This window comes from Haplochromis burtoni, unplaced genomic scaffold, assembly GCF_018398535.1.
Source record: "Haplochromis burtoni strain Fernald_Lab_line unplaced genomic scaffold, NCSU_Asbu1 Contig_435, whole genome shotgun sequence".
Lineage (NCBI taxonomy): Eukaryota > Metazoa > Chordata > Actinopteri > Cichliformes > Cichlidae > Haplochromis > Haplochromis burtoni.
In genome coordinates, this window is record NW_024582796.1 from 352,923 (window position 1) to 371,464 (window position 18,542).

The 18,542-nt window shown below is 41.7% G+C and overlaps 1 protein-coding gene across 2 annotated transcripts; it reads left to right on the forward strand.

The window, feature by feature from the left end:
- The first annotated feature begins 471 nt into the window (after positions 1–471).
- LOC102313132 (guanine nucleotide-binding protein G(I)/G(S)/G(O) subunit gamma-2) lies at positions 472–18,428 on the forward strand. Of its 2 annotated transcripts, none has more exons than XM_042213349.1 (4): positions 472–737; positions 10,467–10,543; positions 15,680–15,798; positions 17,510–18,428. In XM_042213349.1, exons 3-4 carry the CDS (start codon positions 15,712–15,714, stop codon positions 17,636–17,638), a joined length of 216 nt encoding a protein of 71 aa, XP_042069283.1. In that variant the 5' UTR covers positions 472–737; positions 10,467–10,543; positions 15,680–15,711; the 3' UTR covers positions 17,639–18,428. The 2 variants fall into 2 exon arrangements, with proteins under 2 accessions (XP_042069283.1, XP_005946121.1); XM_005946059.3 differs by having other exon boundaries at positions 475–737; positions 15,676–15,798.
- The last annotated feature ends 114 nt before the right edge of the window (positions 18,429–18,542 follow it).

An 18,542-nucleotide genomic window follows, 5' to 3' on the forward strand; every position in this document is an offset into this window, starting at 1 on the left:
ATCCAGCACATGCAGAAAACCTCTGTACTCCCAAATGTACAGCACACTTTTTGTGTTTTTGCTCCACATCTGGTGTATGTTTTTTTTTATAATCTTTTGATCTTTGGCTTTGCTGTGATATGCAAGTAGACTGATGATTAAACATTTCCTCTGTGGCAAGAAGGCGTGTGTCGTGCATGCAATACAGGATGTGATGTTGTTAGATTTTGTTGTTGTTGTTGTTTTTTTTAATTTATGTAGCCCTCATCAGTAAGGATGTTTTTTTTAAAGTGCCACTAAAATTTCTCAAGATTTAAATCCAGACTGTCAGCTGTCCTGGTATGCGTCTGTTTATTGCAGCTGTTTAGAGAGACACTCGAGGCTTTTCCTGTGGACCTCTGAGAGGCGGAGGAAGTGTGTCCTAATAGCAGAAAAGAAAAGACACAAAGAGGGAGGGAGGATGAAGAGGAGGGGAGATTCTTGGAGCCCGAGCGTTTCGCTGAAGGGTGGAGACTCGGAGCAGCAGTGAGGAGGGAGGATCTCAGCGGGAGTAGACACACAGAGAGAGAGGGAGAGAGCGAAAGGCATACAGATAGAGGAGTGTGTGTTGTGAGCGTGGATGTAATCGGCTGCCTCTGTGTGTGTGTGTGTGTGTGTGTGACAGAAAGAGATCAGCAGAAGGCAGAACGCGTGGATACTACTCCACATGACTGGCTGCATTTGGATTCACAGAAGGAGAGCACACAACCACAGTAAAGGTAGGTTGAATTTTTATTTACATTTTTGCTTCCTGTCATTTAGTTATTTTTTGTAATTTGGTGGCATGTGGGTTAATCGCATCTGAAACAGGGTGTGTTCCAGAGGAGGGGCGGGGGGGGGGGTTTACATATCCATGATGTCTTTTTTGTCAGCGCTCGAGGGGTGAGATTGATGCTGCTGGCTGGTTTACGTCATGGAATCCCCTCCTCCCTCTAAAATCACTAAAAAGCTCCTTCCTCAGAGGTGAGCCGCTGTTTAATACCCCCCTCCCCGTCCATTATCTCCTCCTATATATGTGTGTGAAAAGAAAACAGGAGAGTGGGCTTTCTTCTTTGCTTTTCTTATTCCTCACTCCTCCTTCTTGCCTCAGGATTGGGCAGATCTTATAATGTGGGGCCAGAGGAATTAAGGGCATCTGTTTCAGGGGATATTTGCCTGAGCAGAAGGGATGGAAAAGGCAAAGAAAGAGGTGGATGAAAAGCAGGGTGGGGGTGGTTGGCAGGAAGAGATGCAAAAGACGGAAGCAGCCGAAAGTTATCCAGAAGCTTTTCGTGAGGCTTCCTAGCCCTCCATTGAGGAAAGGAAAAAGCAGTTGACGACACACAAGCTGGATGTAGTGGTTGTATCAGGCAGATGGCTGAGGGAGAAGGAGGGAGGGAGGAGGTGGAGAGGGGGGTGGTGGATGTTTTTTTTTTATGGAGCTTACAGACTATATAGATGCTGACAGCGGCACACATTCAAAAGAAGTGCAAGAAAACAAACACAGATGCGCTGTTTTTCCCCGGTCTTAGCCCGTCACACAAAGGCATCGTCATGCACAGCTCACGTTAAATCACCAAATCATGTGCATGCAATTGTGTTACATATCCAGGCCTATTACAAATGCGAGCTGGAATTACGCAAGAGCTCGCGTCCAGGCAGGTCGTACTGTATCTCAAAGAGGAACTGCTCCGAGGCCACATCAGCTGCATCGATGTTGAGACTAAAAGAGCGGCTCACAATGCCTCACAAAACCTTGAGTGTTTTCCAGAACCCCAGTGCCGAGTCTGTAAATAGAAAGCGAAGGCAGTAAGGGAGGAACGACTGAAAAAGAGTAAGGGGAACTGAGCGGTGCACGACTTGCTGAGCACGGTGACCTCTCCCTGCTCCTTTCAGAACCTCCGCCCAAAAATGATTCTGTTTCAGGGTAAAGTGAGAAACTACAGTTAGCCTTGTCATCTGTGTGTCAGTTTCCTTATTTAAGATGTGAGCAGAAGTGACTTCATAGGAAAAGCAAACATGAGGTGGGAATTATGTTGAATTAAAGGCTTTGACCTTTGTACTCAAAGCGCTTGTTTGCTTCTAACAGTGTTGATTTTGGTTTTTAAGCTCATTCGACTGTGCTGTGTTCTCAGCTGTCATTTAGGTAAAGAGGAAATCAAGTCATGAGTCTTCGAAACAAAGCTCAAGCCAAGTCACTAGACTTTAATTGTTTTTTTACAGTCTAAACTCAAGACCTAATTTTTACAATCTGCATATAAAGAGAAATGTCCACCATGCGTAGCTGTGCAGCGGGCAGCCGGTCGATACGGTCGACTAACTGCCTGAAAACAGAGTAGTTTGAGTTGTTATGTCTTCATTGTCCACTGCTAATTGTTATTTTGCTTATAGTCATTTTCACTGGCGTGTGGCTGTGGCGATATAACTTTAACCCTCTTAAAGTACGCATCTAGACAATAAGTTGTGGGGAAAGTATTCGGAGTCAAGTCACATAGCTGTCACACACTTTTGTGGCATTGTTGTACCGCTGCTGCCATTGGGGAGCGTTATTTCTATAGATTTGTGGTTGGGTGGGTGTTAGATGTCACATATCCACCCTAGCGCAGGATACGGCCTGAGTTTTCCCAGCAGACCACTGATTCCAATGAAAAAAACATTGTTATTTACATTTTTATTTTTGTGAATTAAGTGTGAGCCGGATCTACCAGATGCAAGTCTTATCCAATCCAACTCAAATCCTCGAGTTTCAAGTTCACAGGAGCAGTTTTTAGGTCTCCTGGAGCAAATCCAGCAAAGGCTAAAGCCACGGCAGAGGTCACTGCAGGAGGAAAAGTCTCAGGCCTGTCACCTCTCATAGCTGTCATATAAGTTTAAAGTCTCTCTTAACTGATTAATCTCACAGAGATGTGTTTAAATAAAATTTACAGCAAGTCTGACTCGAGTCCAAATCAATCAGAAGTGTTTAGTTTCCAGGCTTTTAGTTTGTAAAAGCTGATCAGAAAGACCAGAAGCCCAGTGAGCGTCTGTGATGGTCCCTCAGCAGAATCCACACAAGCCCGAATGTTTGTGATATTGTTAACAGCCCAGGAATCTGGCTGTGTTATTCTCTTGCATGCTGATTAATTTCAGAGGAAAAATGTGTTTGTGCTGCCATGAGCGAGGACGAAACTCCTTCAGATTCCCGTCAATGAAATCACGGAGAACAGAAACTGACGTACACAAAAGATGCGACCACACTGTTTCATTCCAAGTAAAAGACGTGATTACCCCCCAAAAACCTTCACAAAAATCAGCAGCATTATTTGGCTGATGACCCCCCCAAAGAAAAAAGAATTGGGTTTTTTTCTTTGTGTTTGCTCCTGAAGCTCAGAGGCTGTTCCCGTGAGCGCCAGTGCATTGTTTCTATCCCACTAACTGCACTGCTGTTATGAAACACGCAAATCAAAGGTTTAAAATGCTTTACGTTTGAGGAAAAGCCAAACCACTTGGTCACTGTTTCAATCTGACAATGCAAAAACACACAGGACCTTGGCTGTTTGATTTAATAAACATAAAAGACCATATTTGCACTCCCTGGAGCAAAAGAAGCCTCCTCCCTGCTGCCTCCTTGACTCCCAGCGGATGCGTCATTTCCTGGGCCACTGCTTTCTCCCCTCCCCCCTCAGGGACCTAGATTACCCCCACTACACATGTATACAGTATATGTACACACACAGCCTCTGAGATGGTAAGATGGGCAGGGCGTCCTGGGGGTGGCACAGATGTCCAGGCTCATTGAATGATCGTGGGTGGTGGTGGTCTGACTGGGAGGAAGTGGCACGAGGAGGGAGCACGAAGCAGCTAATACGTGCCAAAATTAAAACAATGCTGGGGGAAAAATTAGCCTGATGATCATCATCATCATCGTCATCATGAATATTTATTTCACTTGACACAGATTCTAAAAACGGCTTTTGTGACTGAATCAATAAAACAGATTTACAGCTGCGTGCTTGCTAGCCCTTTAAATGGTTCAATGATTAAATTAGCAGCTAAAATGTTTTAATCTTACATGTTTTTGTTTTTTAAATGATGAAGATTTGAAAGAAACATTTAGATCCTTTTCTATTTCTTAGTGAATTCGCTTTACAGTGCTATATTAAAAAGCAATGGCTTTAGAGATATTGAATGGGGATTGTGTTTTTTTCATAAATCATGAATGAAACGCAACCACAAGCCTCCCTCCCACACACAATATAGATCCACAGCACTGAGGCGCTCTTTTAGTACTAAATACGCAACTCTGGTGGCTCACATGAGATTTTCCCGCGATGTTTTCACACGTTTTTCAGTCAGTGCATGTTCAGTTAGCTAGTACAGATATTAACTTGCACTATGTTTTCATTTCTTTGTGTTTTCAGGCTTATCAGTGAGGGATAGGCCTCTTGAATGGGCCGGTTTGTGATCAAACCTCCAAATGTTCTTTATTTCTTCTACTAATATGATGCTGCTCAGAGCCCAGTATAACTGAAGACTATGATGGAGAAGGGCATTCAGCTGTCGCACTCAGCATCATCTCCACAGACAGTTATGACCTGACAGTTCAGCTCTCTGTGTCTCATCGCTTCGTCTTTGCGTGCAGAGGGAGGGGCGTCCTTTCTCCTGTTCAAGGGCAGGGATCCGTGCTAAATTACAGTCAACAGTCAATATCTTCCTGATTGTGTTCATTAATAACTCCGGAGGTCAGTTTTATGTTTCTGTACTTCTCCTTGCTGCGGTCAAAGCCACTCTGGAAGAAGGTATTGCTACCACATCCTCTCTTTCATTTTTCCAACAAACTTTATTTCCAGCTTTTATTTGCTTTTCTCTCTCTTTCTTGGTGTCCTCTAGTATCCGTTTACACTTCTGCAAATCTTTCTTTAGCTGAGTGTGCCCTTTGCTGTCTTTAGTTCCCCAGTGACATCGCAGCTCAGTGTCCTATGACGCATTGAGGATGGTACAGTTACTCTGTCATACTATGAGAGTCAGATGACTGAAGTTTTTGCACACTTTTTCTTCTGCACACTCACACAAGGCTACAGAAATAAATGGAAAAACTACATTGTTAAAAAATCCGCAGCCAGGTTTAGGATTGGTTTTGTTTGGTAGGAAAGCATGAAATACTGACTCGATGGGAAGGATTGCAAATACTTCTCTCAGGATGCTATAAGCTCAGCTTGATTAATATGAAAAGAAATAACATTTTATTGCATACCGTCATTTGTAGCGAGGTATACAGATAGTTTTTTGTAGGATGCAATATGCCAGGGAGGATAGGGTGGATTTCAGCCCTCTGGCCGGCACATAGTTAACCAGGACTGCACAGAAAACCCTGTGTGACTTCTGGGTTGCTAGTTGCCATCGAGGTTTGTATGGATGACACCAACTTGTCTGCAAACACTAGCAAAATACAGTGTTTACAGACAAGTCTGCATCTTTCATGCAGACAAGTGCAGCAATCTGCTAATGACCAGAGCAATCAGAAGGAGGTTTTTAATGCAGAACCCTCTTTTCACTTGGCAACAGCCAACAAAGTCCAGCAATCACTCATGAACTCGTTGGGGAATCTACATTTTTCACCCCAAATCTGTCAGTTTGAAAAAGGCAAAATTAAATGCCAATTTGTCTACTAGGGAAGAGAAACTTTTACTTTTTTTAAAAGAAAAACTACAAAAAACTTTTCTTCGGAAATAACCAAGAATTTGTAGTAAATCTGCTGGGTTTATGAGTGTAACTTAAATGTAACAGCAACAATAAGTAAGGGGGCTTTGAGGAAGGTGTGCTGTTTGCATTCTTGTAAAGACAGGCCTTAAGAGACCTTCAAATGAGCTCTGAGCAGGGGTTACTTCCTGCCTTCTTGCTGTCCCTGCAGACCCTTGCAGGTTAATCACTGACTCTCTCCAGGGTCCAGATGGCTGAGCCAGGGACACATTTTTAATTACCACGCTCTGATTTCACACCCTAGGCATCACAGAGGACAGAACACTCCCTGCGTCGCTGCTTAAATTTCTCTCTTTGGATGGTGTATGGAATAAAAGACAGGATAAATAAGGTGTGCACTACAGAAGTGAAAGGAGTTGGAAAAAGGGAAGGAGAACTGAGCCGAGAGCCAGCCTGCGTGGGAGTACGTAAGAGATCGTCACTCTCGACAGGCCAGGAATTATATTTTCCTCACCAGGATGTTTCCTGTGGCGCTTAATCACCCTTTAAGTCAGCGACACCCAGAGTCGAGCAGCAGCTATAATCACATCTATGGAGGGCCTCGTCACAAACACAGACCCCCCGAAAGCCTGTAGGAAGAGGTTCAAAAAAGCTCCAAATGTCAGGGGAAGGATGGCAGAAGGGGTTAGATTGATTCTGTGGTGTTAGAAGCAGGACAGAGCATGCTGGGGGTGGTTCTGTCATATCGGTGAACACCTGTCTGCCATACAGGGAGGGACGGGAAGCAGAAGGCTGGAACAAAGGAGAGAAATGGATCACCACTCACATGTTGCATTTGTTTAGTTTAGCTAGAAATTCTTTACTGGTCTAAAAGTAAGGAACGATATTTCCAAGTATTTAGATAAAAAAACAAATTCCTTGGACTTAAGTATTTTAACACCCTTTGTCTTTCATCCACTGATCTCGCTGCTGCTTTGCAACATTAATATGACGACATAATCTGTTCACCAGGAAAACAAATTCAGCAACTTTTTTCTTTTCTTTTTTAAGAATGGCTGGCTTTCCTGACTTTCCCACAGCATAAAGTGAATTAAAATAAGCAGGAAATTACCAAAGTTAGTGCAGCCATTACTATAAAAAAGACACTTTGTCTCTTTTCTATAGTAAATGAGATGAGTGTTTATTTTCAAACTCACAAGAAGTGTTTGTTTCCCCACAGAATGTGTTTTATTTCCTGATGTCCGACCTGGGTGGGATCAAACTAGCTACCTTTCAGTTACCATGCAACATTGGAGGCACTTGATTAAAATGGCAACATTATATGGCTGGAAAAGTTGTCTAAAATACACGGTAATGTTGTTTGAAGCGTAATTTATGTCCCACACTTTTAAAAGTTTATTGTCACCTCCAGGCCCGACAGGTGAAGTACATTCAGAAGCGCCTCATTCTCTTAATGGGCAACAGGGGGCGACTCTTCTGGCTGCAATAATAAGTCTTATTGTAGAGAAGATCACACACAAATACAGCTATGTTTTAAAAACTGTCATAATTGGCCTAGTTGGGAAAAAAACATTGGTCTGGGTTTTTTTTTAACGTTAATCACAAACTTTGTTTGGAGGGTAGCAGACTGCTAAACTAGCTGTTTAATTTCTTGCAAATTCAGTGTTTATAAAACTTTACTTTCATGTTGCTCTCGATCCCAGCAGCAGCCGACAGAAGATGATTGCTGGAAAGTTCCCGGATGTAAAAGCGATTCTTTTGATTGACAAGCCGGATGTTTCTGTGAGCAAACATGTGTTCTATATAAATAAAACTTATGATGACACAGTCGCATGTTACTAGTCATGTGACTCTGCCATTGTGTAATGTCAATAACAGTTATAAGTTAGAATAACTGGGTGATACACACAGCAAATAAACTCACAGGCCAGTTCATTGGGTACACCTGTTCAACTGCTCCATAATGCAAACATCTAATCAGCCAATCACATGGCAGCAACTTAATGCATTAAGGCGTGTAGACATGGTCGAGATGATGAAGTTTAAGCTGAACATCAGAACGAGGAAGAAAGATGATTTTTGTACCTTTGAACATGAGCTGGTCTGAGTGTTTTAGAAACTGCTGCTCTACTGGGATTTTCCCACACAACCATCTCTGAGTTCACACAAAGTGATCCAAAAAAAAGAAAAGATTCTGTGAGCAGAAGTTAACTGGGCAAAAATGCCTTGTTGGTCTCAGAGGTCAGAGGAGAATGGCCAGACTACTTTGAGCTTATATCAAGGCAACAGGTACTGTTTGCATCTCTGAATGCAAAACGCATGAACGTTGAAGCAGATGTACTACAGCAGAGCACACTAAGTGCCGCTCCTGTCAGCTAAGAATAGAAAAATAAGGCTACAGTTTGCACAGGCTCACTAAAATTGGATGATGGACGACTGGAAAAATATCGCCTGGTCTGAAGAGTTTTCATTTCTGCTACGATATTCAGATGGCAGAATTTGGCATAAACAAGATGAAAACATGGATTCATTCTGCTTTATATCAGCGGCTGAGGCTGTTGGTGATGGCCCCGGTAGCCTGAACCATGGGGAACATTTTCTTGGCACACTTTGGACCTCTTCGTACCAACTGAGCATCATTTAAATGCTGCCGCCTGCCGCTGACCAGGCCGTTCATCCCCATCTTCTGGTGGCTTCTTTCAGCAAAATAATACACTGTCACAAAGCTCAAATCAAACTGGCTTCTTAAACATCACTGTTCTTCGACTGCTGCTCTGAAAGTGCAGCAGCATTTGACTTTTTTAGTGGAGTATCAAAGAAACTTTTTCTTTGCCATCAAGAACTAAATAAAATCTCCCGTTAAGAGATTTTACAAGACCATCCCGTTACACACTTCACACCTGCTACAGCTCTCCTGCTGCTAGTTTAAGAATCACTGCACAGATGAGATTATTATAGACGCTTGCATAACACAGTGTAACAATGTAGATTAATGGCACCACCAGTGAATCTGGAGGGGCTACAGTGAACTCCAAGACTGCAAGAGTCCTCTTTCTTTTTGCTTGTTATTTAAACTCCAAGCAGCTTCAGCATTGCTAAAATACTTTGGCTCAGGGGTCCTGCAGCTGTTGGCAAGGTTTTGTTAATGGATTCCTCATTGTAACGTTGCTTTAATGTTGCGCGCTGTGTGCTACCATGATTTATGATGGCAGGAATTCCCATCCTCTGCAGATCTGCTCATGCGGGATAATTGGCCCATTTATTAGAACTGAGATGCAGAGTCACAGATGCATTAAAGAATGAATCTGAATGGCCAGAAGAAGAAAGGACAGGCTGATAGAGAGAAAGTTAGGGTCAGCACCCACTGAAGACTTAAAGGAAGAGTTGGACATTTTTACAAGTGTCACTATTTGTGGTTTTGCTGAGAGTTAGATGGGAGGACCGCTAGCACTGTTGCTTTGTTTAGTGTAAAGACTGCAAATGAGGACAAATAACTAGGCTATTTCTGTTCTACCAGCACATCTAAATCTCACTACACAGCACTTTATATTCCATATGTCTTCCTGAAAGCCTGTAAAACCTCTTTATGCTAAGCTAGGGTAAACAGCTGATCTCTGTTGTACATATTTATTGCATAGACAGAAGAACGATCAGCCTTCTTATCGTGATGAAAACATTTTAAGTTTAGTCTGAGGATTAGTATGTTTGCAACAGAGGTAGCTGTTTCCAAGTTAAGGGACCAGCATAGTTCATGGAACAACTGGTCTGGGGAAAAGCAAAGTTATAACATACAAAAGGCTAAAGTGAAACCAAGTGTTTAAAACAATAAAAACTGTCCACTGTAGCTATTTTCTTTTCTTCTTTAAGGTTTTTTTCCACCCTGCTCCCTCTGTGTTGTGGACTCCACTGCAATTCCTTTCCTGTTCTGGGCAACTTTACAAAATCCGCACTTGAGTTACACACAGCGTCATCTCAGTCAGGCTACCCAGTGTTGGTTTTTATGGAGGACCACATGCAAGCATGTCATGCATAGGTTGTGTACCCATAAACCTTCACTCTGCAGAGCAAATCACCTATGCAAATGACACAAATGCAATATCACAAATGCCAAATTATCCACATTATACTATGGAATACCTTGAAGGAATTTCTTCAGCTTTGGCACACACTGTCATCGTTTGAATGCATCAGACATTAGTGTGAAATGGCGACATATTTTTGAGTAAATTCACCTTAAATCAATGACAAAGTCCCATATCTCTCAGGACATTGGTGACATCCTTCGTGGCACGCATTTTTATGAGCCTGGACAGACTCGTAAAAGTTTGACTTGTGCTTATAATTAAGGATCTGGCTACAAAATAGTCACACATTTAACCCCTTCAACACTAAACTTTGTATGGCATCAACAAATGGGATCAAACATTAACTGATGAGTTTTGGTGGCGCTACAGGCAGATTACGTTACCTTGTCCCTGCCCTATCTTTGAGATAGCCTAACTAGCTGTTGAAAAATCATCCTCTCATCTTTCTCTCAAGCATATTTCTTTTAAAAGTATAAATGACTTTGCCTTGTCACACTTGTGCTGTGGTGCGCTGTTTCTCCATCAGTTATTTGTCTTTAGCCCAGTTTGTAGGAGCTATCTGTGACATTCTGACACACAGTGATCAGAGGACAGAGGCTGCACAGACATGCCTTGGCGTAATTTATCTGGAATGTGGGATTGAAAGCATGCAGAGCTCTGATTCCGATTCTCACTCCCCTTCTCTTTCCTTCTCCTTGTTTGCAGAGAGTGTGGCAGACACAAACTGCTGACTGAACTGCAGACGCGCACCAGGGCAGAGCGCGGAGGAGTAAGTAGACAAGGTACGTCCAGGCGAGAGGAAGAAGGTTGACGAGAAAAGACGCATGGCGACATCTTTCTCAATCTTGTGGCATGAGGGCTGTGAGGGATCAAGCAGCCAAAGCAAAGAGGACACAGGCAAAAAAGTATCTTCAAAAAGGGTTTTCTTTATTTTAACCCTCAAAAACATACTTAGCAGGCCCATAAAAGAGGTCAGCTAAATATAACTCTACGAAAAGTAATTTCCAGAAACTTAAACAAAACAAAGTGAGACACAACTTAACTCACAAATTGACCTAATTACAAAAACACATGAGGGTAGCTTTTATAATGATTTGGCCAAAACATTTACACACAATAGGGGGGAAACAAAAATACATCCTAATATTAACTAAGCACAGAATAACCTAACTAAACCTAAAACACGCCTGCTCCTGGTAAGCCCACGGTTGGTCCTGCTGAGCAGGCATTTTGTTCCCAGAGTCCTCAACCACGCCTTTTGCCCAGCCAGGAAACATCCACCGCCAAAACCCAGGTAACTCAAAGAAAGAGAAACATAATTAATATAACAAAACATTTTAGAAAAACCACACAATGCTACTATGTGCGCGCCTCATAATATCAGTGTTAGGTTTAACCAAATGATTAATAAATTCTATTAATGAAGAAAACTGCAAAGCAAACTAATAAAGTGAAAAAATGGACTGATTTACCCCTGTGTGGCTGATGCCATCACAAGGGCACGGTGATGACACAGCCCTCTTGCTGCTGCTGCTGCAAAGAGTTTGTGAACTAATCGTGACAGCTGCCATAAAGTTGTCGACAGCTTACACGGTTAAGGCCTCTGTCCATCTGAATGCATTATTTATCAGTGTCACACTTATCGGGATGATGACACCAGACGCAACATCTCAGAATGGTATTTTAAGCAGCTAGCAGAAAGGAAAGGAAATTAGGTTGGAAGGAAGGAAGGAAAAGTGTGCATCTGCTACATGTCACCATCACCCCGCCCTCCTTTAGCAGATATGAAAATGTCAGGGTGGCATTTTTGCACGCTCCAACAGTAATGAACAGGAAAGTGACCTTGCAGCCTCAGTGAAAGCTCTGCCCAATTGCTTCTTACTTTTTTGTTTTTCTCTTTATTCTCTGTTTTCCACATTCATGCTTTAACTTTAGTGTCATTTGGAGATGTTTTTGCCATTTTTAGCCAAGCGAGCAATGTAGCTTTTTTTGTTTCATCCCTTAGCAATGTGTTAAATTAACTTTGATGAGATGAAATATAGCCCTTTGATTAATTAACTACACCCTTACTGCTTCCATATGAATAAAGAGCACTTACTTATTAACTAATTCAATCTTTTTGATAGTTTGCTAGTCTTGAGCATTTAGGTGCATGTTAATATGATACTACAATCTTCCCAGGAGTCAACATTCCTGCAAAGGTCAGGCTGTGCAATCCTCGGAAAAACTCAGACTCTACAGGCCTCAGTTAACATGTTAAATGTTGAAGTTCATGCAAGTGCAATTAGAAAAAGACAAGTATGTCTATAAAAAGACAACAACCAAGGTGCTTGCAGTGGACCAGTCAAAGCTCAGACCACAAGCCAGTTGAAATGCTGAGAGCTGTGCATCAGCGAGTGCCCACAAACCTCAAAGGACTGAAGCAATACCGTGAAGAAGAGTGAGCCAAATATTAAAAGACTTTTAAGAAGATGTTTACTTCCCGCTAAAGGCGAGTTTACAAGCTTAGTTTCTCACATGACTATATAAAGTGTAGTAAAGAATTATTTTCCACATGACTGTATACTTTATTTAGCTCTAAAGCGGGGAAATTCCTGCCTTACATCTGCCAAAACTGTAAATAACCAGAGTGGCAGTTAATTTACGTGTGGCCTCCATTTCTTTTATTATCATAGAGCTTAGTGGGTAAAATAAAAAGTGAAACTTTTTACATTTCTCAGATTTCTGCCTCGTAGTCTCCTCTGTTCTCCTCCCTGTGACCTGAAAATTAAACTCGGAGTGCCATTTAAAGGATGTCTCAGCTATTAAAATGTATCTGGAGGACAAGAGAAGGCCTCCCCTGCACTAGTGTTTTTAGCCTGTATTTATAAAGTAAGCGTGGCACACAGATGGAATACACAAAATACAGAGGGACTCCGGGGACTCTAGGTACGATATCTCGTCACAATGCGGCATGTGGTGAATTTAATTAAACGCAGACCTAATTATAAAAGCTGGCGTGAACACTGTTACGCTCATCAGTAGTTGGGCTGTAACGAAACAATTTATGATGTATCTGTGCCAAACATCATATTTAGTTGACACGAAGCCTCATCGTGTTAAACGCCTGATACCTGCAGTCCTCTCGCCTCGTGTCTCTCCCTCATCTTCTCACATCTCTTCACGTGAACTAAGACACAAGGGGAGGATGCAAGGACAGGAGGAAGATGTAAAAACTGAGAAATTACAAAAGGGGACTTGACTTTGATCATTTAGCTTCTTCCATATTTAATACAGCGTTTATTCAAAACATCAACTCTCCTTGACAATTTTCTTAAAATAGGCTATTGTGCCTCTTTTTTTTTTTTGGGCATGTGTTAAAATGGAAGACCTACTTTTCTTCACGTATCCCAGAAACCTTACAGAGTGACATTTATCCCTATCAATAGTCTGATGATACGGTGGCCTGTTTTGACGTCTCCCAGGGGTGTTGAAACAATATTGTGGCCTTGATATAAACGACACTAAAGACTAATTTCTGTTCAGCGATCATAACTCTCTGTCCTATTTTTATTTTGGCGAGGGACGAAAACGAAGTTTGCTTTAAGGGCTTTTAAAAAGCTAACAGAGTTGATTAGCAACCTCATAATGGATGTTGGGCGTTTTTTGGCACACCATGACCCTACAAGGTGACGTTCTCCTCAAACTGAGAACATCCAGGATCCCTCAGCTGCAGTGGCTATAAACCATCGTGTTTATGTTCCACTCCTCGCGCTTTGAGCCTGCTGCGGGCTGTTCTCACGGATCGTGTACACGTTGTCATTTGGTTTGCGCTGACATCGTGCAGAGATGTTCCAGCTTAGGTTAGAGGAGGGGGAAAATGGAAAATGAAAAAATACTCTTCCTGTCCTCAAAATGTTTAACCTTTGTGTTGATAATTAATCTTCTACATTGTATTGGTTTCAATTTTATTGTTTCAGCTTATGCAAAAATTACAAAAACAAGCCAGTTGGAGCTTCTTGTGCATGATGCTTTACAGTTTTTATCCCATTTATTTTAGGGTTACTCCAAAGATTAAATAGATTAAATGGAGCACTGTAACGAAAAATAATTTCCCCTAGGGATTAATAAAGTATTCTGATTCTGAGATCACTGTAGTACTTTTTAATCATGATATTTCTTTTCATCTGTAAATCATTTAAGAACGCTTTAAAGTTAAATTCTCTGCTTCATTTGAGTACAATCGATCTTTAAAGCATTGCAAATATAACATGGAATTAACCCGTGAACCTGTGCTGAGGAGCAGATGTGCCACCGCAGAGCGTTAATGTTTATGATTTGCTCCAGCACCTCACTGAGATGAGTGCTGAACCCACGCTGAGTCGTACCACAGCGTGCACAGATGAATAGCGAAGGGGGGCTCCAGCGATGATTGATCGCACACCGAGGATGAAGCCGTTTTGGAGGGCTTGATCCATTTAATCAAAGCAGCTGGAGAACTCAGGGGAGGCCCTCAGGACACGGTGACAAATGTAAAGAATAAATAGTTGGAGAAACATAATGAAGACGCTGAACAGTTTCATCGCATGTAAAGACCTGTGAGCACGTTGGGAAGTATTTTCCACCAATATTTAATCACCTAGAGTGGCAAGAAATGTGCACCTTCAAAGGCGTTCCAGAGAGAACTTGAGGAGCATTGAAGCTTCTCCAAGGAGGCAGTTGTTATTTGTTTGATCTGCAAGAAGCCCATTAAGCATTTGAACAGTTTTAATAACTCAATACAGTGGCTACAGTTGAGAGAAAAAATATGTGTATTAAAAATTGCTATCTTCCTAAAGATATTTGAATAAGTAGATATTTTATGAGCCTCTGCCCATCCATTCTTTAAGTATACCTGCTTTACCCTTCAGTACACCAGGTCTACTGGCTGCCATAGGGCTGTCAAAGGAGGAAAAAAAACCACCACTCACACTTATAGCCAATTTAGAATCGCCAGCCAACTTTCTATGCACTATGAGAGTAAGCAAGACTACCTGCAGATAGAGGTAATATACTCAAACAAAGGTCATGTAAAAAAGTTTGCATTTAATTTAACATCTTGCAACTTTTATATGGAGGAAAAGTCCAGTTTCAGCAAGCGTATGTCTGCTTAAACGGGGCAATAATAGCTTCTGAGGCCAGGTTGCTTCCTTTTTCACAGAATAAATATCCTGTTATGTTGAAAACAATCAAAACCTCAAATGAAATGTAGTTAATTTTCATGGCTGCACACCATGTTTTTCATGAATTGTCCTACATATAAGGCAGAGACAGACGCTGTGCTCTTGTGTGACACTGTGACTGAGTATCACCACATATGTTTAAAAAAAACGAAAAATATTGCGCATAATGAGAGCTTTTCCTTTCTGAAACCTCTAATGTTTCTTATCCGTTTATCTTTTTTGAAATTTAGTACCGGACAAAGCGCCACCCCCACACTCCCCTCCCACCTCCCCCGCCTCCCTCTCTTACTGTCAGGGGCTGCCTAGCAACTGACACCATAAATAATATGCTTGTGTCTGTGGTTTGTGTGTCTGTAGGCATGTGATAATAAACAGGGTATCTGTTACTAGCACTCCTCTCTGCATGCCTGTTACACTATATCCGGGGTAGGCAACTCCAGGCCTCGAGTGCCGGTGTCCTGCAGGTTTTAGCTCTTACCCTGGGTCAACACAACTGGATCAAATGATTAGTTCGTTACCAGTCCTCTGGAGAACTTCAAGACATGTTGAGGAGGTAATTTAGCAATTTGAATCAGCTGTGTTAGATCAAGAAAACTTTTAAAACCTGCAGGACACCGGCCCTTGAGGCCTGGAGTCGCCTACCCCTGCACTATATTATAGTGCTCGTCTCTGAGCTGAAATGTTTGGGATGTTTAAATCTCTTTCTGCTACAGGCAGACAGAGCACGCGAGGCCTGACTGATAGCGCCCATGGCGAGCAATAACACGGCCAGCATCGCACAAGCCAGGAAGCTGGTGGAACAGCTGAAGATGGAAGCCAACATCGACAGGATAAAGGTGCGCTGGCACCTCGTGGTTTATGTTTTTAATTAGGTTTCCGTCCGTTAACTTACATGTGTTTGTTTACAATTGGGCTTAAAAGTTTACAGAGCTAATGGAGGTAAACAATAGCAATGAATACTTCATTTACTTTTAATTTTTGCTAATGTATCCAAGTAAAAATGGTAAATGGTAAATGGCCTGCATTTGTATAGTGCTTTACTCAGTCCCTAAGGACTCCAAAGCGCTTTACACTACATTCAGTCATTCACCCATTCACACACATACATTCACACACTGGCAATGGCAAGCCTATTAAGAACAAACTGTACTTACAAAGAGAGCAGCAATCACTGTTACGGTCATAAAAACAGACAAACGCAGCTGTCGCACATGACTTTATTATTACTTTTCTGATTTACAGTACTGTGCAAAAGTCTTCAGTCAACTCCCATGTCTTTATATTTTGGTGAATGAGCTGGACTTTCACCAACAAGGTGATCCCCAAACAGCTATTAGCTGAAAACGTGGCGTTTCTCAGCATGGTGTGCAGTGTGTCCTTAAAAATGTGAGAAAACGGGATAAGTGGAGGACAAAAAAAGAGGTGGCCTAAAAAACTAGCTACAGCAAATGAGGAGTATATGAAAGTCATGTCCCTAAGAAATAGAGGAAAAAAATCACCAAAGTTCTGGAACAGGACCTGAGAGATGTATGAGGAGCTTCCATTTAATAGTCCCTGAAGCCTCATTGGAAATGGCCTCAATTGGAAGGGTGGAATCAAGAAGCCCCAAACACACTGTCAGTAAAAGCATACCTGGATAGAAGAACACACAGTGGAACACTATGAGTCATGGGCAGGCCTCCCCACAGCCCAGACCTAGAGCTAGATGTGAGATCATCTTGACAGACAATGGAACAAAAAGCCAGCCAACATCCAAAGAAGAGCTTTGAGTGTCCTTCAAGAAACCTGGAGACTATTCCTGAAGACCTTAAAGACTAGAAAGCTCACCTAAGAGAGTTCAGGCTGTACTGTAGCATAAAGGTGGTCGGATCAAATAGTGACAGGTTTTGGATTTATATACTCTACATATACTGTTTCCCATTTTTATTTGAAAACATGAAGAAATGGGGGCCAGCTTGAAACTTTTGCACAGTATTATATGTACAGATGTGTTTGGAAGCCTGTTTCTGCCACTTAAAAAAAAAAAGTATCGTTCTTGACATTTTGACTTATTAACTCGAAATTACGAGTTATTTTCTCAAAATTTGGAGTTAATAAGTCCAAATTTCGAGAAAATAAGTCAAAATTTCGAGAACGAGTTATGGATACTTTTTTTTTTTTTTTGTAGTGGCAGAAACGGGCTTCCATAGATGTGTAAGATCAGAATGATTAGATGATTTATTTGGTTAACTTAACGAAATTTAACATTAGGCATTGCCAGAGCAAGTCACATGATGAGGGTGGTAGTTTGTGAGAATTATTGATGAAATATTGTGACTTTTAAAGTAGTGCTAAGAGGTGAGACTTACTTCTAGGGGTACTTTGGTAAAGCTAAGCTAACCAGGATCTAGCTCCTGCTTGCTGCTATGCATTTGAAATCCAGATAAAAGACAAGCATCGCCTTCTGATTTAACTCTATGAATTAAATTGGACTGGTGTATTTCCACACTGTGCACGCCAACTTGAACTGATACACTTGTGTGCGTGTGTGTGTGTTTGTAACTGCAGGTGTCTAAAGCTGCAGCAGACTTGATGTCATACTGCGAAGCTCATGCCAAAGAGGACCCTTTATTGTCGCCGGTGCCAGCGTCGGAGAACCCGTTCAGGGAGAAGAAGTTCTTCTGTGCCATCTTGTAAACTCGGCACGTCCCTGCAGCAGTCTGCTAAGTGTGGGGACTTTGAACATGGACGTTCAAAACACATAGAAATCTTCTAGTAGGAGGGCACGTCGATCATTGCCCCCTTTTCTCGAACGGCACCTAAAGAGTGCAAAAATTAAAGTGTAACCATTAAAGCGGGGCAATTGTTTTTGAGGGGCTGTGCGGCATGTTGAAGGGTTCTGCGCTTTTAGATGACACAAAAGGGATGATGATGATGAGGAGGAGGAGTGTGATGATAACCACCTAGAGACATGATGGACAAGCAGTCAACCTACCATGTCGTCGGGTTGTGATGTGTAACAACAAAAAATAGATAAAATGAGAAAAATATGGATGTGGTTCTTTTGGGACTTCCAGATGTTTTGTTCAGTGGTTTAAGGGTTGGTTGAGCTCTGTAGGAAAGCAAAAAAAAAACAACTACGCCTACCACTAGACGCCACCTGTATATTGGAATGTTTTTTTTAAGTTGTTTATTTTGTGTTTATTCCAACTTTACCTAAATATCTTTCTATAACTACGTGATTACTGAAGTCTTTTATTTTTTATTTTTTTTTAACACCAACAGGTTAGTGAAAACTTTTTTTAATGGGATGTCTGACACATTCAACTCTGTGACTATTTACACCTTTACCTTTCTGAAAATCAGTCTCTGTGTATCAACATCTAGCCTGTCTGGCACATGTGATGCAGTTTGTCTCCTTCAGATACAAACCCTCTTTCTACTATTTGTATGAAATGACTAGCAAGTAAACTGTGCCGTGCTGTGAGTTCTGAATGTTTGTGTTTGTATCATTAACTATTGCATGAAACAGTCAAATGATCTTCTCACTTTCCTTTCATGTGGAGGTTGTATAAAATAGGCACTCTCATTCTGGAGGTGA